Source organism: Antedon bifida, chromosome 3, assembly GCF_963402885.1.
Source record: "Antedon bifida chromosome 3, ecAntBifi1.1, whole genome shotgun sequence".
Taxonomy (NCBI): domain Eukaryota; kingdom Metazoa; phylum Echinodermata; class Crinoidea; order Comatulida; family Antedonidae; genus Antedon; species Antedon bifida.
This window is the reverse complement of record NC_136228.1, coordinates 35264050-35291147: the sequence shown is the minus strand read 5'-3', so window position 1 is coordinate 35291147 and position 27098 is coordinate 35264050. Positions and strand designations below refer to the sequence as shown.

Genomic DNA, 27098 nt, shown 5'->3' with positions numbered 1-27098 from the left:
TAGACAAGGGCAATAATGATGAATAATATTATATTATACATTGATTGTGATTGGCGCTAAATGTACATCCCAGGAAACTTGACACCTGTATGAGCATACCTGAGTAGCCACCTGTAAAATTACTAGGTGAGTTGCTGTATCACGTTAGAAGAAAGATAGGCTCCTATACCGCCTAAGAAATGACATCTGATAGCTGGAGAAGAAGACGTAGGATACAATGAGACAACAAGGTAAGTGAACACCTAGGCATTTTAGTGACACTATTCAGTGGAGACCATGTTTGGTATCCGTGCAATAGTTAGATCGTTAGTATGCCATTAAGGCATTAAGGTGCATAGACAAAATGACTGTTCTACACATGGTGTTTCCTTTGTAGATCTATGATTTCAGGATTTGTTTTTCTAATTGTTGCATTATACAGTATGTCATTCCTCATGATCAACGTCGCTTATGATGTTCAATTATTGAACAGCTCCGCTAGTCAAGAGAAATGCTGATATTAAAACAGCCTTTAATAATTGCTGAAGGCGCACATTGAATTCTCTGCACCCACTGCAGGTCTTCAGACGCTATGGTGCTATCCTTACTCTAATCCCTGTCACCAGCGTACGATTGTATCTCAACAAATACCCGCGTATTTTTACGCGGATAAAAAGATTATATAAATAAGGTAATGTTAAAGCGTTTGGATCTGCCACTGAACGTTCGTGATTGCCTGATAACGCCATCACCGTTGGTTAATTACGATTGATGTCTCACTTTACCTTTACATTTGGAAACAGATTTATAATACCTTTACTATTATTATACGATTTGATATGTAACTATTAAATATAATAAATAAATATTTCTGCAATATTTTACATTTGAAAATGAGGTCATACTGGTCAATTTAAACATAAAGATAAACACTTACCTGTATACCGAAAAATAAAAAGAAGAAAGAAAAATAAGTTAAAAAATGTCAAGAACCTAAAGTTGTCCTTGAATAATTATTGGTATATATATATATATATATACAAAAATTATTATTATTGATGAATATAAACAACACATAGTCAAGGTGTAATATGGTGCATTTTATTTTTTCTTCAATTTACACAGTCATAAAATTAGGTTTATTCATTAATTGCAAAGATTTTAAAAGTTAAATTTTATCTCAAATTCGTCGGTAAAACCATGCACAAATGGTGAGTGCAAAATTGCGACTTAATCGTAAACGTTCGTACGCATGGGCGTAGGCTAGAGGAGGCACTGGGAGTTCCATCGTTGGCAACGAAAAATATGCGTCACATTCAGGAGACATGGAAAGCATATACAATTTTGTCAAACAATAGTTAAGATTTCCGCTTCCAGTGTTTCGATTTTTTTTTAATTTTACTCCCCACACCTTAAACAGTCTACGTCATTGGTACGCACGACGCACGCGTCAAATTGTGTGACGTAATGTCACAGACTAATTTAAGACAAAATGTTAGCGCTACCGTTAGGATTCTAACGTATTATACATAATAAATATACAATCATTCATCATTGATTTACAAATTTTACTGCAGGCATAATTTAGCTTATGAAATAATTACAGAATTAACACAAGATACAACATTGTTTTGGTTGATTACAATTTTTATAAAGCGTTACTATAGACTAAAATGATTTTATTTATATTGTATGTATTGTTTCACCTCTTTAAATTAATCATGAATATATATTATCAGTGACATGTGAACAAGTCGAATTTCGAAACCGATTTTGTAATTTTACTCTGATTTTTTATTTTCTTTAAGGCAAACTTTGTATAAAACAAAATGAACTATGATTCTAGGGAAGAATAGCGCTCTCCCCTGGACTTGTTGATTTGCGTTTACAGACTGTTTATCAAACATTGCGTACACATTCATCAAAATAGTGTGATTTTATACAGCACATAATCTATAATACATTTTGGACGTACATAAATGAAAGTCCTCTTTCCTCCTCTCTGATTTTCCAGAATTGAGAGAGAATTTGATTAGCCATCATATTTTAGGCACTATTAAGTTGTCTTAATATCAAAATATTAAAACTTGAATAGACCACGATGAGTTTCTGTAATTTAGGTAATTAGTGGCCATTGGGGACAGAAACACCACCATTCTTTTAAAACATAGAATTTGAATAAATAAAGAAATTCCTTCATAGGCTAACTACAATACATCCACTGATCGGTTATATAAAAAATATTTTGTTTATTATAGCAATTTTAAATCACCAACATATGTTGTTTTTTTTTTCATTTTTAAAAAGTAACAGATCATTTTTTTTTCGTTGGACCATCAAATGCAAATTATTCAGTCGTCAGAGTTGACTTTGAAATGATAGAATTCTCTCTGTGCTAATTTATTGTAACATCTGAAAATAAGTTTATATTATAGTTTAACAACGATTAGCCTATCCTATAAAATAAAAAAGACGTTTATTTTCTCTCTTCGTATGCATTTCTTTTCCGATTAAAAAAGCCGCTTCTTTTAGCTGCGTAATCGCCTATTTTTTGCCAGTCTACATCGTATACGTTATTTCCTGAACGTCTGTTGAAAAATCCACTCCTTTTTGTTTGGCTTCCTTGCAAATATTGGTTTCTTAAATGATTCAAATATTTGATAATAGCTTCATGTTTTGCGATCTGTTCTTCAAGTTCGGCAATATCGCCCTCTTCTGGCCAAATTTGTGGTATACCAAGTCCAAGTGTGTTTTGAATCTGAAACGACAAATAATAATTCGATTACACTATGAATCAATCAATAAATTGATTAGGCCATTAATCGATCAATACATCGATTACGCCATGAATCAATCAATAAATCGATTACGCCATGAATCAATCAATAAATCGATTACGCCATGAATCAATCAATAATTCGATTACGCCATGAATCTATCAATAAATCGATTACGCCATGAATCAATCAATAAATCGATTACGCCATGAATCAATCAATAAATCGATTACGCCATGAATCAATCAATTAATCGATTACGCTATGAATCAATCAATAAATCAATTACACTATATGAGTCAATCAAAAAATCGATTACTATATGAATCAATCAATAAATATATTACGCCATGAATCTATCAATCGTGATATTAAAATAGTGAGTACTTGACTATGCGTTCGGCTTGACCAGTCAGTCGGTCGGTTAGTCTAACGTGAGATTGCCATTCCCTGATTCTAATTCAATCTTGTTTTCATTCTTCTATGGCTTTAAAATTACTAGAGACATATCAGTAAATGTCCGTTTGTTTGATGTTTCAATAGAAGGTATACATGGAAATAATATATCCCACCTGATAGTATCTATCATCGTCACACAATACGTTATTGATATATTATACACAATTCTACCTTAGACGGCGGTTTATATATCATTATCTGTATCGTATCACAGTAATATATAATTTCAGAGTAGTATATTACTGTATACTGATGAAGCTAAAGTGTTCATAATAGTTAGTTGTATACGGGTAATGATACATTATTGAATATTGTGTAGTAATTTGAAAGGATTATGGTGTCAAATTGAATTGAACTACGCATGACGTCACTCGTAACTTGGACGTAGCGCAATGCATGTGCAAATCACGGCGTGATGATGGGTCATCAATATCGTCGCTTGTAATTGGTCAACGGACTTGTGCTTCGTGTACGCCTTCCGTTGAAGTGGGAAACCAAGCTTAGGTAAGAGATTGCGCGCGTCACAATCAATGATGATTAATGATGATGATTAATGACGATGATGATGATGATTAATGATGATGATTATTGATGATGATGGAAAAGTTTGGGCACTAACCAAATTTGCTATAATAACTTTATTAATTTGACATTTTGCACGCGCTTAAATCTCCATAAAACGCATTACTCATGACCATGTAAATCGCGTCAACAATAATTATACAATATTCTATATTGGAAAAACTCTCCGACCATTAATAGTAGTTGATTGTGAAATAATAGAAATAGGTTTGGACAATGTTCAAACGCTAAAATGTCATATACAATAGTATTATGTAATAAATCATTCTACACAGAAATTTATATACTCAATGGTTCTGTGCATATTCATTGGTAATGTAGTGATGTATTTCCATAATCATTGCTAATACTTTCGCTGAGTGATTTTGCGATAAAATTACCTCACTCATCAACAATATTTAAGGCATGTAAATAGATTCATAAAATAATATTCGTATGGAGCGCCATTTGTGACAAATATTAGCACACTTTTCTTAGTTGTATAACTTACTGGCCCTGATTCATATTCTGCTATGTCTTCTGTACTTCCACATCCAACCATCGTGATGGTAATCATCACAGTAAACAAAATTGAATACATATTCTATGCTTCCGTTATTGGTGTACTACCTCGCTTGTACGCTTATTATCTGAAACAAAAAGATAGAATACTATGTCAAAAACACACTGTGTCACAATTAAAATGTTGGAATATTGCATGATATTACTATACCAGTGTAAGATTAAAGTAATCAGGGTTTACACTATATGTGATCAGGTGTACTATCCTTTCCTCATACTAATTCCTATAATTTTTCATAATATAAAGTTTCATTCATTACTTCTATAATCATCAATATTATTAGCATAGTTCCACTATGTGGTCAGGTGTAGGCCTACACCCCTTTCCTCGTGTTGATTCCTATAATATTTCCATTCATAAAGTCCATTTATTACTTTTAACATTATCAATATTATTTTAGGCCATCCAATTAAATGACGTTATTATTGTATCCATATTTAGCCTATATAATGATCTATTCTCTAAGTTTGTGATTATATTTGTTTTTGCTGCTAGTAAGAAATTAGATCTCCCTCCCGGCCCATGGGAAATTTGACGTTATGAATTAATTAAATTTAAGGTATAGAAAGAAGAATTGAATTGATATTAGATTTTCCGTCCAGGGTGATGCTTGTTTACTTTATCATTTTCTATTTAGGTTAAAGGCTGCTTTCTGAAATTGTATGTGTTTAGCCACAAACTTCTTAGTTAGTTAGTTAGTTAGTATTTAACCACCATAACTCATGGCCACATTTATTCTACAGGACTGCCTCATCACACCTCAGCTTCTCTGAACATAATATTTTGTATAGAATTCTGTGCGCAGAAATATCACCAGGGTGATTTCCTTCATAATTAATATGTCTGACTATTATCTGCCTTTTTATGAAGTGCACGCTACATTGCAACCAAAAAAAGATAGATAAATGATAATATAATGGAAGTGTAATGAAGAATGGAGACAAAGTTGAGTAAATCTCCCAAAAGACAACACAATAAGGATCGTTTACAGAGTGGGTGTCTTTATAAGAGTAAGTTGCCAACAAATTCCACAAACCCACAATATCGCGAAAGTCATCTAGCACCTCTAATGATTTGTCTATCTATTACACTCGTCTTTAATTCCCTGAAGCATGTAGAAATCTTCATCCGAAACCAATTATCCTTAATATGTGATTCCTATCGCACATTAAGAGACTGTAATTGAACATGAGAATTTAAAATCCAATATTCGAAAATGTTGCAGATTTAATCATAGAATGCGAATAAATATCAATATATAATATAGATATATAGTCTTCGCACTAATGAATAGGAGTTGTGTTATGAAGTCGTCGAATAAGTGTCATCTTCACAAATGAAATAGTAAAGTATACTAATTTCTTTCTACTATTAGATCATCACAGAGCTGCTATCCCCTGTACCGTTGTTTTTTGTTATATCTATAGTATGGCATGTTGTCTAGTGTTTATCAATCTCTCTTCTTTTCGAAAAACGTTTCCGTCATTTCCACGACTTGTTTCCATATTTTTCTGTTTTGGGCAGGATGGTTTGTTATTGTGCTACATTTTTTCATTTAAATCTTTTTAGTTGGTTTATCCAGTTATTATTTATCAATGATGTGGTCTAAATTACAAACATTTGTAAAGCACTAATTACAGTATAATAATGGAATCAGGATAACATTTCGCCTTTAATTAGCCTAAAGCTTGGTTCCCACTTGTGACGCAACGGAAGGACGTAAACGCAACGCAAGCTTCAAAGGCAAGCGACAGTTCGAATAATTCATCGCTTGTGATTGGTTAAGTCACTTACGTTGCGTCTACGTCCTTGCGTTGCGTCCTAATGGAAACCAAGGCTTTATCAATTGTATTCTTATATTAGGCTACAAACAGGTGCTGCTATGATATCTTTACCTGTAATATGGGTGTAATCGACTAATTCAAACAAACTTTTCAATATATCTAAACAAATATAAGCCTAAATTAGTTTAACCGGGTTTTTGTAACGTATTTACATAACATAATGTTAATTTATTTTTGTACAGTAATATTTGTACCAAAATACAATCAATTTAGACACTGCGTTGTTGTGGAACTCGCATTACTAAAAGCTGAATCATTAGAATGCAATTTTTTTATAAAGAAATTGCTTATTTTAATATATTTTAAAGTATGTTTTATGTATGATCGTTTTCAACAAACCGATAATTATCTGGTGAATTATTCCAATTCTATCTTTTCATTATTTTGAATGGAATTAATTTGTGAATGTAATACAGAAAATAGAACAAAAATAGAGTATCAATCGAATCCAACGCATGCGCGGTAGTGACAGAATCTTCTTGGAATTTTGGAAGATGAGTGAAAGTAGTTGGAGAGATGCTGGACGTAGGGGTGGAATCTTGTCTATTACGTCATAAATCGAGCGAACCACTCTCAATATGTTCGTATAATAAGAACCGTACATCACGTGGTTGTTAACATTCATCACACCTCTTTAAATGTTGGGTTTAACGTCATCATCAGGATTTATTCAATTTATTTCAACATTTATTTCGACAATCAGCAAACATCATCATAATGTATACAAACAAAACAAAGTATTATTTGGTTGATGGACATAGAGACTGACGCCCCTCCTCATGACACATAATAATTACATAACGTATGTGAACATAAAAACAATTTTACAATAAATAACAAATAAAAGCGCCCAATTTAACAATCGGTTGACGGCACAAGTCCGTAGTCAATGAACAAGAACATAAATACAAAGGATTAACGTTAATTGAATGTTCATTAAGCTCTGTCTACACTATCGAACTAGTTTGACAAAAAAGTGTTATGTGCCCAAATATGGTAGTGATATGCTTAAATATGGTAGTGATATTATTTTTTTTTTTTTAACAACATATTTATATCGGATTATACACAATCAAGTAGAAATATAATTGTTTTGCATTGTGGTCCTGTCGACAAAAACGGATACAAATTTAAATCTTATACAATTACAATTAATAATAATAGCAACAAAAAATATAAACTGGAAGTTAAATGTTATGAAAAGAAATGAGATCTGTATCTAGCTTTAAAAGACATAATCGTGGGTGAATGTTTTATATCATATGATATGACATCATTGTGTCCATGGGCACATCACATTTTTTTGTCACATACAGTTTGATAGTGTAGACAGAGCTTTACACAATATTGAAGTCACGTGATACTATTATAACATTTATTTATTATACGAATTACAGAAAGGTAAGATTTTAGTTAAATACACAATCAAAATCCAAAAATAGGTTTTATGTTCTAAAAGTAAACATATTTTACATTCACTATACGTAAAGTTTTTTTTATTATTATTATCATTATTATTGTAGGTCGGTTATAAATATTTTATCAAATTGCTGAAGGTCAGCATTCGTCTCAATGCAATAGCTTTTACACGTAAATATACAATAAATAATTCACTTTTTAATCCACAAAACTTTAATTGAAACGATGTATTTTTTATACTTTGTAATTTTAAAGAACATTTTGGATTAAAATAAATAAAAACGAACTAATTTGTTATTTTTAAAAACCATCAATCATTTGTAAATTGTTGTTTTTACTACAACACTTTTGAAAGGTTAAGAATCAAGCGGTTTATTTAAACCGCAGGAAAAAAAAAACAAATTAATGAACTTTTCTGCTAATAACGTAATACAAATGACAGAATACTTGTACTACTGGCAATGTATATTCAGATGTACTATAATTATTATCATTTGCTTAATATCCCTTATAATACAATTACATGTCACATACACGTACGTGATCAGGTGACCCGTCAGGTGATTCAACATAAAAATTAACGCCACGATTCCATTAGACCCTTTTAATGGGTGAGTATTCAATATAGTTAAAACGGGTATTTTAACTCTATTTTTTAAACCAATGTTTTAAGCGTGATAGCTTTCATTTCATGTGATTTAAATGATAAGATAATGGATATGTTGCTCCATAGTACGTTTATCTACAGTGGCTGTGAGCTGCTCACCCTTCTCCACTCGTGATAGGCTATTACAGACGCACTGATTGGGATAGCGATAGACCTTATTAAAACAAACTCATTTTTAATTTGCAGTTCTTATAATCCTTTGTTTCACAATTCGATTCTTATTTCTAATTGTTTGTGTAAACATAATACCGTAGCCAATTATGGAAATTAATTATCAACAAAGGTAGAGTGGTTTAGTTGTATACTCTGAAAATATCCACTTACTCCTCCGTTTAAGATTATTTTTTCTCAGACCACATTTCTCAGTGTAAGACTGTTTTCCTCCGTCACTGACAGTAGACAACCTCAGTGCTTTTAGACCATCCCCCTTAATTTAAGTTGTATGACTCTGTATGATTCCCACACCCCTCAAAGTACTGTTTGCCGCCGTCTACGGAAGACCACCCCTCGATTTAATATGGTTAACTCTGTGATTGTACACTATCCCTACCAATAGCTTTGCCCCTGTCACTCTTGACTACACCGCTGAATATAAGTTTTGGTTCGCTTCTGTCAATGTAAACCACACATCTCAATTTCAAACTGTAGACCTCACCCGCCATTATTATTTAATATTTCTAAATCTATACATGTTTAATTTATGTGAACCATTATAATTTCATTAGACCTTATCATATTTTTTCCAATAATTGAATGGTACAATTTTCCCATATTTACGATGAGCATTAATTATACCCAATGTTTGTAATTGCCATGATAATTGTGTAATAATATAGTCCATAACCTACGCATTATCACTCGTCTGTGTTCTAATAACCAAGGCTATAGAGCGGAATTATATTACTATGAAATAAGCGTAAAATAATATCGGAAGCGGTCAAGTTAATAATGTTATATAAAGCTAATTGCAAAGATTATAGACTTGATGGTGTCATCTAAGTGCGTATGTGAACGTTTGAAGTATATTCATTACATTGATATAAGTGTCATGTAGTGGTTAACTTGATGTTATTACCATTGTAGTACTAACGTGCTTATTAAGTAGCGTGATAGAGAGATTTGACTTATTGAAATATGAAGCGCACTCGTATGTTGAGTAGATTAGATAGGCATTTTCTACATCTAACTTACGCAATTTCATTTTTTTATAATTTCTTTTTTATTCATTATGAATTGCAATATTTAATATAGGGATTACGCCATAGAAGATCACACATTAGCTCTCCAATAAATCATAAATAATACGCAAAAGCATCAGTGAAAAGTATTGCTTATAATGAATGTATATTTTGTAGCTTTGCGTATGATTGGGCCTATAGCAATTATATATATATGTATATATATTTTTAACTTCGAATGTGCAACCAGTCTCAAATGTCCATGACTGTGGATGCGTCAGTTTAGTATTACGTCACAATCTAAATTGTATGTTTTACTCTGAAAATTATTTTAAGTTAGTAACTTGTATTAAATTAGGCTAAATTTCAAATTAAGTAATTTATATCAGCTTCTGCTTTCTTCGAGAGCTTTTCCAACTTTCGAAAAGAAGCAGCTGATAAAAACTACTTAAGCAATTGTAAAAACGTTCGGCGTTTTCCCGAAATGTAGAATAAACAAGTATTCGTAATGACATTTTAAATTTAAAATTATCATTTTATTAAATTTACCAATATAGATAACAGAACAAAAGTATAACATTAATGTGTGAATTTTCCTGCCGCCTCTAAAATGACGGGAATAAAATGATTATAATCTCCAAGCAAGAACCACATAAAAAAATCAGAAATTGATATTCTAGAATATTGATCAAGCTGATGTACTTCGAATAACAACGATTACACAGCCTTGAACTGATAAATGTGAGACAAAAATAAAATAGATAAATTATTCGACTAAGTCTCCATTAAATGGGCAGTGGAATAATCAGAATGACATTAACAGGAATTGTTTGGAAGAGTTGATGGAACAGACTTTACTAATAGCTTTTAAAAGGTGTTTTTATCAAAATTAATATCAAGAATATAGAGAATGAGAGGCTATGGCAGTAGCGACTGTCACACAATTACTGTATGCTAAAGGTTATTTTGGGTTATTGTTAATTATTTTTTAATAATTGGTTTGCTTATAATATTCATACATTTTTCTTTAAAATAATCCATTTTCGTATAAAATTAAAACACTGATCAGTAATTAGGCTTATTAAAAAAATAAAATAAATTTATATTTTAGAACTCAGAGGTTTATTGGAAAAAACTGGCCCATCAACTGTCCGCCTACGTCATACATATAGGTAAGATACACTGCACAGTTTTATGTAGGTCTTTAATTATGACTAAACAACTGTCGGAAATACAGTACTATTAAAAAATATACATTTAAGTATGGCAAGCCAATATTGCATTTATCTTCTTCGTTTGTCAACTTTAGGCCTACTTGTCAGCATGGAGTAACCTTTTCTCCATGGCAAGACAATACGGCTTTTTAGTAAACCAAATGTGCCAAACTATTTCTATAACTTCAATTACCGTCCACCCTAAAGCGACCTTCAGTGTTCTTCTTCGTGGGTTAACCAAGTCAGAAATGATGGGAAACAAAATAAGAGCGACTAAAACGATAGCAAATTTAATATGGTCAGCCAACATTGCCTTCAGCAGTTAAAACCAAGTCAATCTAAGAATGATGGAATCAGACCAATATTAAGGAAGATGATACTTGCTTTTGAATCCGAGATAGTCAGTCGATAATGTAATATAATACTCAAAATGTTAATTCTATAGCAATATCGCTCCAAACGCAACAGGCATAAATATGATAATTGATACAATAGATATACGTATCTATTTCAAACTCAAGAGAATGCGTTTATGTATAATCGTAGACAAAGATTAAAATAGCAAAGATCAAATTAATGCAATACATTTCGGTACTTAGAAGTTGGTTAAAGATCTATTTTAAAGGATCGTTTCCTGTTTCTGCCGCAGCCTACGTGTTCAGATTATGTTTTAACGAACATATCAAATTAAAGAGCATGTTTTAGGTAAACGAGAAGATATTTATACTCGATCGAACACGGAAAGATGTGCAAGATCAAATTTAATATTTTTGGTAAATTAAACCGATGCTCTATTTGCCGAATCTACTCAAATCTTGTTATATTGAATATACCTTGGACGAGTTTGAATACATGTATTGAAACAGACACTTCTTAAGCCAATCGTGTTTCAATACTGTGAAAGTAGTTTATTGTAAATGAATAGACTGAAAGGGGGATAGGGCCGATTAAACAAGACAAAGTTCAAATTTAGACGTATAATTAGGTTTAAGATTTGAATAAATTTTGTTTTCATAATATTGCAAGAAATAAGGAGAACAACACTGACTTTTGTAGCTTATAAAAGTAATTTTGAATTGTACAATAGTGACGTATAGTAGCATTAGATGTTAAGGGTTCTTGGGTGGACTCCACATCTTAAGCAGCACTTAAACATGTACCTAAGAATGCAATTCACATTCTTTTTGTTCCCATCTCTTCTCATTATAATGGAGGTCATTAAAAACTTGAACTCTCATAACAATTAGTATGCAAAGTATCTAGATAATGTTGTGTGTGCTTGTGTTTTTTCACCTTTTTTTATGTATTATCTATTTTATTTGAAGATTGTGTGTACAAAAACACATTTCTAATGTAATGTTTCTTTTATTGGAAAAAAAACGCGCATTCATTCATTCATTTTATTTCTTCATTCAGTACATTACTATTTGAATCCATTATTCATATGATTTTCAAGAAATCCACCCACGTTGAAAGACAACAATGCCAAAACAAAATAAAAAATGAAATGAAAAAATCAGATGAATCTTTAGGAAGAAAAGACTACTAAAGCTGATGTAAGACCCAGGCGGCATCCGGGTTTTGCATACATTGTTGCTTAGTGTGCCAATATTAAACAACTATCGAACGTAAAGACGTTTCCGTGACTCAGCAACGTCTATGTTAACAAGAAAAATAATGTTCGTGACTGTTTTACAAAACTAAGAGTATTAAAGATAACACCTGCAATAAGGAAACGCATTAATGTGTGTTACGCAGGTAAAAGGTCTAGGAAGCTACTAAATCTATTTATTATTGAATATTATACATTTACTGGGTCAGTTACTTGAACATGACAATACTTCTATACGAATATCTGTAACTTAAATACTATTGCCATTGTAACATAAATAAAAGTGATAATTAAAATTACAATTTATAGGGATATTGATATTGTCTCAATTGGTGAAAGCTCGCAGTACCTTCTGGCAAAAAAGAATCAAACAATCTGATAAACGTAACGTGTCTATGACGATATTTTGATATTTCCTTTACAAGATAAAATGTATGTATGTATAACAGACAAGCACAATTATGCATTCGTTATTTATTTTATTTAAAATTACAAGTAAAAAAGTTTGTTTTGAAAAAGAATAACAATTACCGATGAGTAAACGTCATTAAGTAAATTTCAGTCATGGCAACCAATCGTGACCATACTTTATGGTTTATAGTTTCAAGGGTATTTTAAAAATATAGTCTAGCTCATACCCAGTTGTACATATTTTTAAGATTTTTTTTTAAATTACTTATTCAAATTAGACAAATAAACGTCAGCCTATCAAAAGTACCTTCACATATAGAAAAGGGAAGAAAATGACGCTATTCGTATTACAGTTTTTGTCGCTTAAAACGGTGTCAATGAAATAGTAACGATTACATCCTGTCAACGCGAATCAGACAAAATAGCCTGAACTAATTAAACTAAACCATTAATGTTCATTGAACATCATAAAATACACATTCAAGTACACGTAAATTTCATTAGATTAAATACACTGTTATCATTAGTTGACAGATGATGTTGCTCTTATTCGAAATGACAAATTTAGTAAATGTGTTTTATAAAAGAAAAAGTCTGCAACTCGGTCAAAATAACAGATTTTGTAATGAGCAGGAACTACAGTATAATATAAAGACTACAAGAATAAATTGGGAAGTAAAAAACGCATTCTAATATACTGTTGTGCGTTTGTATTTCACCGTCAATGCAATTTTAAAAAGGAAGACACTACTTCACATCATCAACGACCAATAGAAACGTCCAGTGTGACTTAGAGCAATAACTATAAAACAATGTTTAAAACATGGGTTCCTGTAAAACAAAATCGATAAAAGTGACAAACGCAAAATGAAAAATATACAACGGTTAAAATGCAATGGTTTCCAATGGTTACCAAACAACTTATCTTTACATTTTACCCAAATAATTCTAAAAAATATGATTGATTACATCAACAACAGCCTAGTTGTGACACCATTTGTCATATTAAAGGAAATGCTGACGACATTATTCTATGTGAACCAATGCTTTTATTTGATTGACCATTACGCAGGTGTGAGTACATAAATAGAATTATTGATTGTCATATTATTATGGTTAAAGGTATACGAAACAATTAACTTCAACATTAATAAATATAATTTAACTTCGATAGAGACACTGACTTTTGTACAATATTCCTTGATCGTAAAAAGTAGAATGTCCATAGTATAATATTTAAACAGTTTGTCAATAAGCGGTATCATTTATCCGATCAAAATTACAACTTCGTTGAATGGATTTCCAAATCAAGTTTACAAATTAATTCAATTTCACATTGTTTATTTAGCCAAAAAGCAACATGGACCTTACACAAGAAGAATGCATTTTCTGTAGCTAAGTCCCTTTACAAATAAGTAAGGTACAAGACAGTAACATAATGGAAAAAGCAGCACGGGTTTCAACAGAAATGTTAATTGGATGGGTATAGATATATTTCTTTAACACATTTAGTTGGGAAGTAAAACAATATTCTAAATGTTCACTTGATATTGATAAAATACTCTGAAACAAATCAGCTGTATGTCCCTATTATAACGTATAAAGATATTTTGATTAAGTTTAACACTAAAGTAGGGTCCCTACCTGAAGTCTTAATAAAATACCGTAGCAATAGTGAACACGCTTAATAATTTGGCCAAAACACCTCGTTACTGTTACTCTATTTCTTTCTAAACATTTTCACGTTTTCACACATTGTACAATTATTTAAAATAATCTTGTTTTCAGTGTGATATTATCGAATTTCACAAGAATAAGAGCTTTAACAAATTCAAGATTCCATTTCCAACGATTTAATAAATAAATTAACGCTTACTCGTGAAGTTTGATGCGACATCCAGTTCAATTCTTTGTTAATTTTTCATGTTTCAATATGTATGCTATTTAATTATTAAATCAATGTTTAATATTCTCGTTAAGTTACAAATAATCTATAAATACATATTAACTTTAATATATAGATATTAAAGACATTCCGTCCTGGGAACATTTGTAATTGGATCAATCTCAGCCATACTAAGTTTGTCACAAACCATAAACTGTAAGAATTTGCTTACTAAAGCTGTTTTTTATACAGTCAGTTTGTTTATTCTTATTAATATTGGAAAAATACTTAATCGTATATATTGAAAACACAATCATATTTAAAGTTCGCGATATCACCTATTGAAATATTTTAAATCAGTGAGATTAATATACTTCTGTATAAATGATTGATTACTGTACTATTATTTAGTTATGTAATACAGCTATTAAATTCATTCATTCAATAACAAAAATAAACTTTACTGACTAATTACGACGCGCTCTCATCTGTAATGTAAAAATTGACCAAAACATAACTGGAAAAATGTTTTCTAAAAAAACAAACTGAATTGAAGACTTGACGTTGTCTCTTCTATGTCAACATTCGTTTAGTCTCGGCAGAAAATACAAATGCCATACACGATAAAAGAATAACGTTCCCATTATGTTTATACATGACGTGTTGTTTTCCATTATCAATTTATTAATAAACACAAGAGTCAAACGTGATGTTTTTACATTGCATTTCGCACACTAAATAATATCAATGACACGACTGTATTAAAACGTTTTGAGTAATAGTTTTTGATATTGTTTTAATTATTGCATATTTTAAATATAGACCTGAAAATGCCATTAGGAATGGAATTGAAATATCACCTTACATTATTGAGCCTTTCGATCATAGTAAACGTTACGTTATTCAAATACAATTATATTTAGGAACCCGTCACCAATAAGATAAGGATTACTTTTCGAAGATACGTCAACGTGACGGGCGCGCGCGTGAAGAGACGCTTCCGACGATGAATTAGTGATGAGTTTACAGTTCGATCACTGTAAACTCAAAACAGAGGGTTAGACTAACTATAGAAAATCTTTCAATTAAATTTTCAATCTAGATTTTGAATAATTCTCCTAATTCTGAAACTCAATTAGTTACTTGGATTAGTCTATTTTTGTGTCTGGATTACTATCGTACACTTTTGGAGTTATGCTATTCGAATTAGTTGATTGTGTGGGTAGCGTCCATTATCCCAAAATGGAGAGCTTATAGCCTCAATCTGCTCACTTAATGACCGTCAAGTGTGTAGATATATTATTTACGTGTTTGATTATATCAAAACAGAGATGAATATGTGTACATTTTTTTTTGTTCGAACTAAATAATGCCAAAACCATCTTACGATTCTGGTCCTCATTTTTTTCAAAAGTTACAAAATACAATCCGTCATCTAATTGTGAGAGCCTTTAAACTGGATAGTTCTTATCGGCTTATCATTTAACCTAAATAATGGCCCTCTTCTTCGATCTGAATGATCGAACCAATTACTTCCAAATTCCAGCGCAACATACCGCCGTACGTAATACAGCTACGCAAACATAAATGCACATTGCAACGCATTGTTGAGAAACGCGTACTTTATACGAAAATGACTAAAAACGATAGCTCTCGACATTTAATTTGCTGCGGAAAAATATATAAACGCGTGTAACATATTTATTAGAAACTTAACCCTGACTAACTATGTCAACAATATTAATTGCACCCAGAAGCAATCGCTTTCTAATGAAAAAACTGTTGCTTTTGAGAAGTGATAGGAACAGATATAATGAGGTTATATATATTGATAGGAACAGATATAATTAGGTTATATAGTCGATTTAAAATTATTATGTATTTGCATGTGAATTCACTAACATTTCCGAGAAAAAATAACATTTATTTATAAATACAATTGATTGCAGTATACATTATAAATTTCATTTTGCATATTCAACAATATTCATGGTCTAAATATAGAAATTAAAAATGTAATCTAATTATCATGCTAATTATCGATTGTTGTATTTAGATTACAAGACTCGGTGTTGATCGATTCAAACCTGCGTTTACGTCTTCAGAATTCTGCTGGTTTGGTAAGAAATTAATAGAAATTTAAAAAAAACAATAAAAAAAAACAATATTATACTGTATAATGATAATTTTTTAAATAGATATAACTTACCTAATTTTGTGAGGCTACCAACAAATGTACTGTCCGTAGCGAAATCTCCCGTTAGCTGCGATCGTTGCGAGGTACTTTATAACTATGAATTATCTTACCAAACTTAGCTTGCTTATCGTCGGCGCGCCACGTTCCTATTGGCCAGCATTTCGTCATCAACTACGTCACAAGCACTGCGTGAATTATGCGTGTCGTTTTTCATTGTTACTTGAATGTTTAAGTTGTGCGTTCAGATTTGCTATCTAATTACACTCAACAACATCTCCCCCGTATCGTCTATATTGACCATCTCAATGGTTCATTTGATCGCACCAATCGACACAATATAATAAGATGACAGATTTCAAATGAAAACGTCAAACAAATATCTCGCGAGTTTATTAGTTTCAAGTCGAAGATTTGGTGGAAGAATACATCACAATGGGTTTCCGTTGTGGAGTAACTAACCGACTAATCAGATACAACGATGTATAGAAAAGTCATTGCACTTCAAAAGGCACAATCAATACTAGTAAATATGATGGTATGCAATAACATTTTCAGACGGTGCCGGTTCGAAGCGCAATTATGCAAAATGTGACTGAGAGTAAATTATTAATTTACTCACATTGTAATTTGGCTTGTTTACCCAATTTGTCTTTGCTTAAATATCGTCAATAGATCTCAGCAATATTTAATTATTTGATACAGGCCTATTGTATGTAACTGCGTGGGTACGGTAGCCAATATCAAAAGTATATATTATTTCTGTTTTTGCTTATGCACGTATAGATAAGCAAATGGCCTAAACCAGATTCTGTCTCCTATAACATTATTTGTTAATTGTTAAGCTAGTTCAGTAACTACCAATATTAATTAAATACCACCAACCAAATCTTTAGGCCTACTCCTGCTCGTGTTTATTCTTTAGTACTTTAGAAATCAATTTTTGATTTATCGAAGCAAAATATAAAACATGTAGGCCTAAACAGTAGTAAACTTGTAAATGTCATAAATTGCGTCAGGAAGCAAAAAAAAAAAATAAAGATAATAATTTTGAAACAATATAGGCAACAAACATAATAACAATATCAAATACATAATGGTTCCGGAAGTAAAATGATCGACATGCATTTGACTTTTCAATAATAAATGTAAACCTTTATGAAATCAAACACTTGAGCTACATAATCGATAACAATACCAGTATATTGTACTGCTGTAAAGTTCTAAATATTTGTGGGCCACTAAATACTGTGATATTTCAGTGATCGCCAAAATTAGGTTTTGCGGAAAAATTAAATTATGTCTTCAAAATTAAAGCTAATTTTGAAAAGCGTAAGGCCACAAAAACAATTGAACTTGCAATAACAAGACGTGTCTAATAGGTTACGTAGTGTTTGTTTAGCTACTTTATGTGATATTAAAAAGATGATTAATTAATATGAACTCTAGTGGTGATAAATACCGTAGTAGTAATACATGCAAAAAAATAATATTTAACGTGAAATAATTATCTCTTGACATGTAATATATTGAGAGGATAAGATGTAGTTATGAAACACGTCATCAAATGTTGTGTCAATGTCAGATGGAAGGATGTGTTCTCTACAAAGTTCGTTTGGTTCATATAACATCCAATAAAGTTGATCAGCACGACTATGGCATGACACACACTTAATTTGAAAGTAATGCTTGTTAAATTATATTTGTTTATGTTTAATTAATGCATTTGTTGCGTGTATCTTGATTAATTGTAAATGAATTTCCACTTTATAGAAACTTCAAAGAAAACACATTGAAAATTAATTAATATATTGTTGGATCTACGACGGCAACATAAAAAACAATACAGTGCTTCTGAAATTAGCTAAGTTCATTAACTCTGTCTGCCTGTAGGTCTATGCCATTCAAAATTAATTCGATTGAAACTTTATAAAAGTGAAATAAAGTTGTATCTATAACTTCTCAGTTACTTTACGAGACGAGGGTGCTTCCAATTTAATACAACAATTGTGTATTGCACTGTCACGACATAATGTTTCCCATTGACAATAAATAATGTTTAAATTATACCTAATGTTGTATAATAATTAGTTAGCTCACTATGTCGGTCGGTCGGTTGGTTGGTCGGTCGGTAAACACTAACTCAAATTTGCGCACGCGACTGCAGCCATGTATATGGCCTTGTTAATGGTAGTCCTTACAATAAATAATACAATTAAAATTAAAATATTTGTAAGCGCTCATTTGAGATAATGCATAATGCGACGTGCAGTTAAATAACAACTTCACTATAACTAACTCAGTGATGGTTGTAAACAAGTCTTGTGTAAATCCAACTCTAACGTTTTATGTGTATGAGGGTAACTGGGTCAGCTATTCATAATACTGTAATTAACAGAGAGGAAGCTCTTGTCAAAATTACATAAGTAATAATGACTGTCTAAAAGTTAATGATACGTTGTTCACAATATTCCACGTCATACGTAGTGTTTAGATTTGGTCTTCTCACTTAATTTACGATGAAAAAACAAGGCTGATTTGCGAGGGACGTGGCGTACAATTCCCATACATCAATCCGATTCCTATACAAACTCCCTCACAAATTTTAAACATCAGCTTAATGTAGATTGTCTGCTAGTTAAAGTTCACATCAACTGGTACATATACTGTGCATTAGTATTTTATTGTATGACGTTAGAGCAAGGTGGGGACTACACAGCAGATAAAATGGCCAACCTTTAACAACAAAAGAAACGTCATATCTAAACATGCAACATGTGCATAAATAAGATCAAATATTAGGAAAGACGCCTTTCGAATATTATTACACTGTATCGCCACTATAGAGAAAGCTTTTGTCAAAATTAGTAAAAAAAATCATAGGCCTACTAAAGCTTCCTAATAAAATGTAGGTGTCATGTCAATCCCGCAGATAAAAAGATTTTATTTTTTTTAGAATAGTGCAGTATAAAACTATACGTTTTGAGAAATAGATTTTCCATGATTAAAATGAACGCTTCTGCTTCTGCTATACACGGGTTTCCAAACTTCCTTAACGTACATAATGAAGTCACAGATTTGATTAAAACCATGTAAATGAATATATTATATAATGACATCATAAAAGGGTTAGTTGATAATCGGTATCAAATTTCTTCATGACGTCATATGGATGCTATCCTGGGTAGTCTATGACTTCATTGGGTTTCTACAACAATAATGATATTGAGATTGATTGATTTAGGTAAAACCAATATTTCATCAAATATTAATTTACAAATGAATTGGATATCTGCAATAATATATTGATGAATTGACATTTTACACGTATACAGGATGTTGTCACAGAGTAACAATGTTTCCATGTGAAACATTCTCCTTTTATAAATTAATTACTTATTGCAATACGGCTGCGTTGAGTCTATGTCTAACTGTAAAAACTTATTTTGTCAGAGATATTTAATCGGTATTTACGTTACGTAACGTAATAATGGGGATTGTTGTTGTTGAGTATAAAGTATTATAAGAGTAAGTGACCATCCATAACATGATAATTGATTTAGTCAATTAAAATGTTCGCTGCTTGCTGATGTTAGAAGTAAGACTTATTGAAATGTTCGCATTGCTGATTTTAGAAGTAAGAATTTCTATCAGTAATATTGATTCTATTCGACTTTAACAATCCTAATGAGTTTTAAAGTTTTTAGTTATTTTAGACATTTTATAAGTGATAACCTTTTTACAGTAAAATGAATTCAGACATTTTGAATAAAACGAAATGAGTTGAAGCATTTTAATTAGTTACTTGGCGTGTACGCAAATTGCATTCACATTGCGCACTTTCTAATGCTTGGTTCCCACTAGGACGTAACGCAAGGACGTAGATGCAACGCAAGCGAGTTGACCAATCACACGCGACTGTTCAAATAATTCATCGCTTGAGATTGGACAAATCACTTTGCGTTGCATTGCGTTACGTCCTTGCGTTGCATCCTAGTGGGAACCAAGCTTAATCATTTTCTAAGACCGCGTGCATATTCCATGATCCTAATCACATTTTTAGTTTGACTTAAGTGAATCAGGCTTTGGATTAGATGAGCGTATTATAAGCCTGTTTAGTTAAACTGTTGCACGTTCGCTCCGTCTAGGATAGTCAGTGGACATGTACATTTATGTTACACTAATTATGGCAGTCCTTCGATTTATTTACCTTCATTAGAATATAATATGTAAATATTTTTAAACATATATTAGATAATCAATATCTCATGTGTATATCAACATTTGTTGTTAGTTAACAAAAGGTGTTATTTTTTATAATTTGTTTGTTTTATATTTTATAGTGTTTATGTTTCTTTGAATCATCGTGGCAATATATAAAATCTTTCATTGATGCTTTTTATAGACAACCTCAATTTACCTTTAGAACCTGAATAGTGTCGTCACGTGTGTAATCATAATATTATAAATACAGTTTAATTAAATTCATTTTCAGCAGACAGTCTCCTCTTGTCAACAATCATTTTAATATAGGCATATTGGAACTAAATGTTTGTACAGTATATTATATATAGTGTCAATATAACATATTGCATTACAATCTTCGGATCAACGAAACCCAATTCAATTCCTTCCCCCACATACAGTATTACAATACTCATCTTATCTGTGCTTTTAAATTGGGTGATTGCATTATTTAATACAACTTAATGTTACTCCTACACACTTAATCACGGTTGATGGTGGGACTTAATCACGGTTGATGGTGGGGTTTGTACAGATATGAGGCAGGCTCTTTAAGATTGAATTTTCATAACTCTATTTTGTTTTTTTGCTCTCATGGAAAACCTCTATAAATGCTTCGATTTACTTTTTGCCTCTGATCGAGACATTCCTCACATGAATACATAATCAACGCACGATAAATATATATTTAATATATAAATATGGTGTTATCACCACTGACAGCGAAAATTATACTTAATTAATCTGGGCCGAGTTACCTAAATGTGTTATTTTCATAGCCACCCCAGAATATACCTTAATGTATTAGTAAAAAAATATGTTAAAAAATATTATACCAACACAATATAATAATACGTGACAGATCAGAATATTGGTGTTTGCATAAATTATAATAATTTGGTACATTGTACAAAATGAAATGGACAATGGGATCATAATGAAACCATCAATACAGTTTTCAATGTGATGTATTTTTTTATGTGTGATGTGTAGGCCATAAAACTTCCGGACAAAAGAAGAATACGACATCATTATAGTATAAAATGATTGACATGTTCTTGTCGTCACAAATAGCTAATTTAGGTCATCATGTATACTTATTGACTTGACCAACTTAATAGTGACTTTGTACGACATGATGATATCGATGGCATTGGTTTTATGTTCATTATTATTATGTTGCATTTATTTAGCATATTGTAATTTAATAATTAGTTTATTAAGCAGTTAATCAAATAGCAATTATAAGATGGTTTGATCGATATTTAGGCATTGCATTATAATACGGGTGATGTCTGTTTGTCACAACACAACATGATCAAGGTTGTGCGTATGTCACCATTGTACGGTATATGTGACAATCTGTACACGTGATTCATGGAGTAACACTTTTATATAGGCACATTCACGTTTAATTTATGTCATTAATCTGTAATAATCACGAGTTATGAGTAGGACTATAGAAATGTAATTAATTACATTAATTATTATTGTTGTTTTGCTTTATTTTATCTAAAGCTCTGTCTACACTATCAAACTAGTTTGGCAAGTGTGTTGTGCCCAAATATGGTAGTGATATGACATCATCATGTCCATATATGGGCACATCACATGTTTTGTCACATAAAGTTTGATAGTTTAGACAGAGCTTTAGTATTTTAAACCTATATAAGTCATTACTCAATGAAAGTAACTGAATTGTCCACATTTAACGAATGCAATAAAACTTGTTGTAAATTGTAAATTAGTTGTACTATTTTACGAGTAACACTATTAATTAGTAATATGTATAGACTTGTCACAGGCGCTAGTTCCATTAAATAGTATTCTCGTTTTGATATTTTTTTCAGATTCCATCTCAAGTACGTATGACAAGCCATGTGCGTCAAAATGTCAATTTCATCATCAAAAGAGTGTCGTCATTACCATCACAACCTTCATCAATTTTCATAGACATTGTTTTTTTTTATTATTTATTTCATACGCATCCAACAACTCGCCAAATACAGGATGGATAAACTATTTTATAATTTATCGTGCTTATAAACTAAGTCTCATTTGAGGCTTGGAAGTGGAGTTGAAAGAGTCGTGAGTTACAAATCTGGCACTAGGTGAGGAGTAAACACCGGACTTTAGGATTGGAAGACAAGCACGTTAACCACCGAGCTGCTCCACTACAAATACTGTTGTTAATTGATAGATGTATTCCATGTAATGCATCCTCAATTTAAAAACGACAAGTTAATTAATTAGACCAAGTTTGTTACTGTTTTATGTGTCAGATATTTCATTGTTTACTTTTCTTAGTTTTATATGCTTTTATGCTTTGTCGGGTCGTCGCCCAGACCGAGTATGGATCATCATATCAATCAATTAATATAAGAATTTAGAAATCAGAATAATAGAACTATTTAGTATAAATAACACGTTCTTTGTCTTTCAACGCCAAGAAGGAGTCTTTTGTTCTAAATATTTTAATACGAGTGAATGATAGTAGAAAAATAAGATGAGGCATCGGTATTTTGAACACATGCTGAGAGCAGAATGTCTTAATAGAATTTACCCATATTTATTAATACTTTTATGCGTTTTATTTTCCATAAGCATTAGTTAAATTAAACATTGATTTTATTATAAACTCGTACATCTTTAAAGTCGTGTTTCCATAGATAGAATGGAAATGAATGACAATCAGACAATGATTGGTTTATGCTATCAAGACAAACTGTTGTAGAAGGGACAGTGTGGGGAAGTGTACGTGTTTTTCCAATAAAACTTCCACACAAATTGTATATGTAGCAAAGAAACAACAGTAATGTTGCCAGAGTCAATTCTTGTTATGTTGTGATCTGTAGAATGAAGTAACAGAAAGCCTGCTACTAAGTTATTTTACCTTTACTTCATTACGCGTCTTCATTTCCTCTCATATGCTATTTCAGAGTGGGATAAGATTGTCAAATTTCAAAAATGGTATCTTAGATGATCCGTCGACAGATACAGATAGAATAACACATTTGATTTTAATAGCCTTACTCAATTGAAGACAAGTGTACTAGGCTATCATGTGTGTGTACTAAGGCGCCAAATACATTCATCTTTTAGGCAACCTATTGCACAATGTATCGTTGTGTAACCATTACTGTGTTCATTTATGTTTCTATATTAATTAAGTATTCATAATCTGAAGAAGAACGATCTTATATTCAATAGTGTTTTACAAAATACGTTCATAATGACATGCTAATTATTACTATGACGAATAGGTAAATCTGTCTAGAATCAGTAACAAATTACGCCGAGGTTAAACGTTGCTTTTAAAAATAGAAGTAATCTGTTGTTAAATTAAATTTTATTTTGACTTTTCAAAGTTTGCTACATCTATAAGAGCATCACAAATCGATTTTTTTTATGATTTTAATACCGATATCCAAAGGACAGAATAGGCCTACATGACGTACGACCTGTTCCTAACCTGAACTTTGCCCTCTACCCGCTTTGCAAAAAAACAAAAACAAGAAAACCCCATTTATACTCTTTCTTCACCTCCACACATCGTTATCCATCACCAAACCAAACATCCAGAAAATTAGAATCTCCAAATACAGTTTAAAACCAGAAATTATCGTATGCATGTTTCAAGATAGAGGGCAGGTGCCGACTGTGTTCATATGCATGATTCTATTCTGCACAGTTCTCTACGGTTCGGTATATTATTTTAGTCTCAGCGTTTTATAATATCAACACTTGGAGTCATTAAGAAACAAACATTTGAATATACTGATGTTAGTTTATTATTTTTTTTAAGCAATGTCCTTGCATCAACTGTTATTAGCTATGAAATATGTATGAGTACAGTACCATAAACTGTAATATTAAATTGCTATTTAAAAACCGTGTAAATTCTTGAAAATCTGTCACACCAGTTTAAAGTACGCCTGTAATGAAATCAACCAAATAATTATAAATAGGTCTATCGATCACTTTAGTTAGTTATGTTTCTAAAAATTAGATGAACATTTGTGTTTTTTCACCCAATGGAAAATATATTTAATGAAAATAACAATAGGCCTATCATTATACTTACATTCATATGTGACCTCCAGATATTTGTAGGTGCCAACACATGGATCACCAAACACATTGTTCTTGGCAATAACACTGCACGAACTCTTACCATCACAAAGCTGGTTTACCTTTGAGATGGATGTTTGCGCAAGGCACGACAAACTAGGCGATGGTGCAGAGCCTGCGCAGCGTGCACTGTAAGACACGGACCGTCCGTATGCAGCACATAGTACATTAATCTTGTGATTTCCACAGTTTATCGACATTGTGTCGCGTTCACACGCAAATCTAGTAACGGCAGCATCTGTAAATTTGTAATAATACATAGTAAATTAAGTTGATGTCTACCAACACTTTATGAAAAAAACCACCGCAAAAACTAATGAGGAATGCGCATGTGTATTTTCTCCCATTCTTAGTACGTGGCCGAACATCGACCATCTTAAGGCCAACTAAGACAGCGTCGTACGAGGATTAAACATTTTTAAAGTTCTCGCGACGACCTAAAAACTACGCCCTATACTCAGACAGCACCGACTATAGCCAAGACGTTTCGTCGGGCCTCGTCGTACGACGCTGTCTGAGTTGGCCTTTAATCACGCGATTCGTTCAGAGAGTGAAACAACCTTACATATTTTGTATAATTTTATATTTCTAATAGCTCGTCTAACTTATATATTCTAAATAATGTTTTTTTTATCTTTTATTTCTATACATAAGTTCCTTATCTCTTTACACATACTTTTCTCTAAAAACATTTTCATTTCAGTACACTTTGCATATTATTCTATTAACAATGTTTGTTTTTATTATCTGCTTACATACAAGTTTTTTATTAAAGTTGTATTCATTTCGTTAAATATTATCACATTTTTTCACATACCCTAAATACATTTTTTTCTAAATAATGTTAAAACATTATCAAAATATCCACTTGTTTATGTCTAGGCCTGTCTAGTAATAATTTACATTTTAAAAATGTACAATTTAGCGAGTAGTTTACAAAAATATACTGCCTTTTTCTTTTGAAAACTAAAATCGCCTGACCAACTCTGGAATTCGTGCTGTTTTAAACTATGTTCCGAAAATGGAACAATGCATGCACAGCTGGGGTTTATATTGACTTTATGAAATATTTAATTCTGACATTAAAGCAGGGATATGCACGAAACTTAAGTTAAAATATCAGCTCTATTTATTCAAATTTTCTTTAGCTCAGCTAGCTCCAATGTTTTTACACCTTTCAAATAATCTTTGGCAGCGGTGCATAATGTAATGATTTACAGAATAGAAAAGAAAATGATAGAATAGTTTCAGAAACATTTTTTTTTTTAAACCAAAGGCTAAACAAATATTTTTTTTTATATTTTGCCTAGTTAACCTAACGTGTGCAATACTCACTACTTGCTCCGAAGAAAACAGCCAATAAGCAGACAGCCACAAAGATCTTCATGTTTGATGTTTCTGTATTCTGAAACTGAAATTAATTGTCAATGGTCTGTGAGGATATTTATACTTTTCCTCAAGGATAAAGAGCCAATTGAGATGCCGGATAAAGGAAACTTTTGAATTGTAAGAGATGGGTGCGTTCGAGGTTTATCTTATATCTAAATCCGAATCTGAATATCTGAAAAAAATGTTTCTAAAACTAGCTATATATGGCTGCACCCTTTCCTATAAATTCAAGGTTCTTGAATTTATAGATGGGTGCAGCCATATATAGCTAGTTTTAGAAACATTTTTTTTAAAACCAGAGGCTAAATAAATATTTTGGTTTATATTTTGCTTAGTTAAACTAACGTGAAAACTAAACTCACTACTTGCTCCGAAGAAAACAGCCAATAAGCAGACAGCCACAATGATCTTCATGTTTGATGTCTCTGTATTCTGAAATTATGAAATTTATTCTCAATGATAATGTCATGATACTTTTCCTGAAGGATAGTGACCCAAATTGTAGAAATGGGTGCGTTTAATCTTGTATTCTGAAACATCCGGACCTTTA

At 31.6% G+C, this 27098-nt stretch overlaps 3 protein-coding genes across 7 annotated transcripts; 1 reads left to right on the top strand and 2 right to left on the bottom strand.

Annotated features, from left to right (window-relative positions):
• The first annotated feature begins 150 nt into the window (after positions 1–150).
• LOC144838474 (uncharacterized) lies at positions 151–26602 on the top strand. Of its 4 annotated transcripts, XM_078693864.1 has the most exons (4): positions 151–230; positions 10579–10639; positions 16646–16709; positions 22879–24230. In XM_078693864.1, exons 1-4 carry the CDS (start codon positions 218–220, stop codon positions 23044–23046), a joined length of 306 nt encoding a protein of 101 aa, XP_078549990.1. In that variant the 5' UTR covers positions 151–217; the 3' UTR covers positions 23047–24230. The 4 variants fall into 4 exon arrangements, 1 of the variants encoding a protein (XP_078549990.1); XR_013611640.1 differs by lacking the exon at positions 16646–16709 and having other exon boundaries at positions 159–230; positions 22879–23010; XR_013611638.1 differs by lacking the exons at positions 16646–16709; positions 22879–24230 and adding an exon at positions 26470–26587 and having other exon boundaries at positions 169–230.
• Positions 1059–17080, bottom strand: LOC144838472 (uncharacterized). 2 transcript variants are annotated; one of them, XM_078693862.1, is made up of 3 exons: positions 16795–17080; positions 4288–4418; positions 1059–2737 (listed from the first exon to the last, which is right to left on the bottom strand). In XM_078693862.1, the coding sequence occupies exons 2-3, from the start codon at positions 4375–4377 to the stop codon at positions 2456–2458; spliced, it is 372 nt and encodes a 123-aa protein (XP_078549988.1). In that variant the 5' UTR covers positions 4378–4418; positions 16795–17080; the 3' UTR covers positions 1059–2455. The 2 variants fall into 2 exon arrangements, with proteins under 2 accessions (XP_078549988.1, XP_078549987.1); XM_078693861.1 differs by having other exon boundaries at positions 4288–4426; positions 16799–17078.
• Positions 24824–26588, bottom strand: LOC144838473 (L-rhamnose-binding lectin ELEL-1-like). Its single transcript, XM_078693863.1, has 3 exons — positions 26495–26588; positions 25113–25397; positions 24824–24963 (listed from the first exon to the last, which is right to left on the bottom strand). Exons 1-3 carry the CDS (start codon positions 26544–26546, stop codon positions 24953–24955), a joined length of 348 nt encoding a protein of 115 aa, XP_078549989.1. The 5' UTR covers positions 26547–26588; the 3' UTR covers positions 24824–24952.
• Positions 26603–27098: the final 496 nt, after the last annotated feature.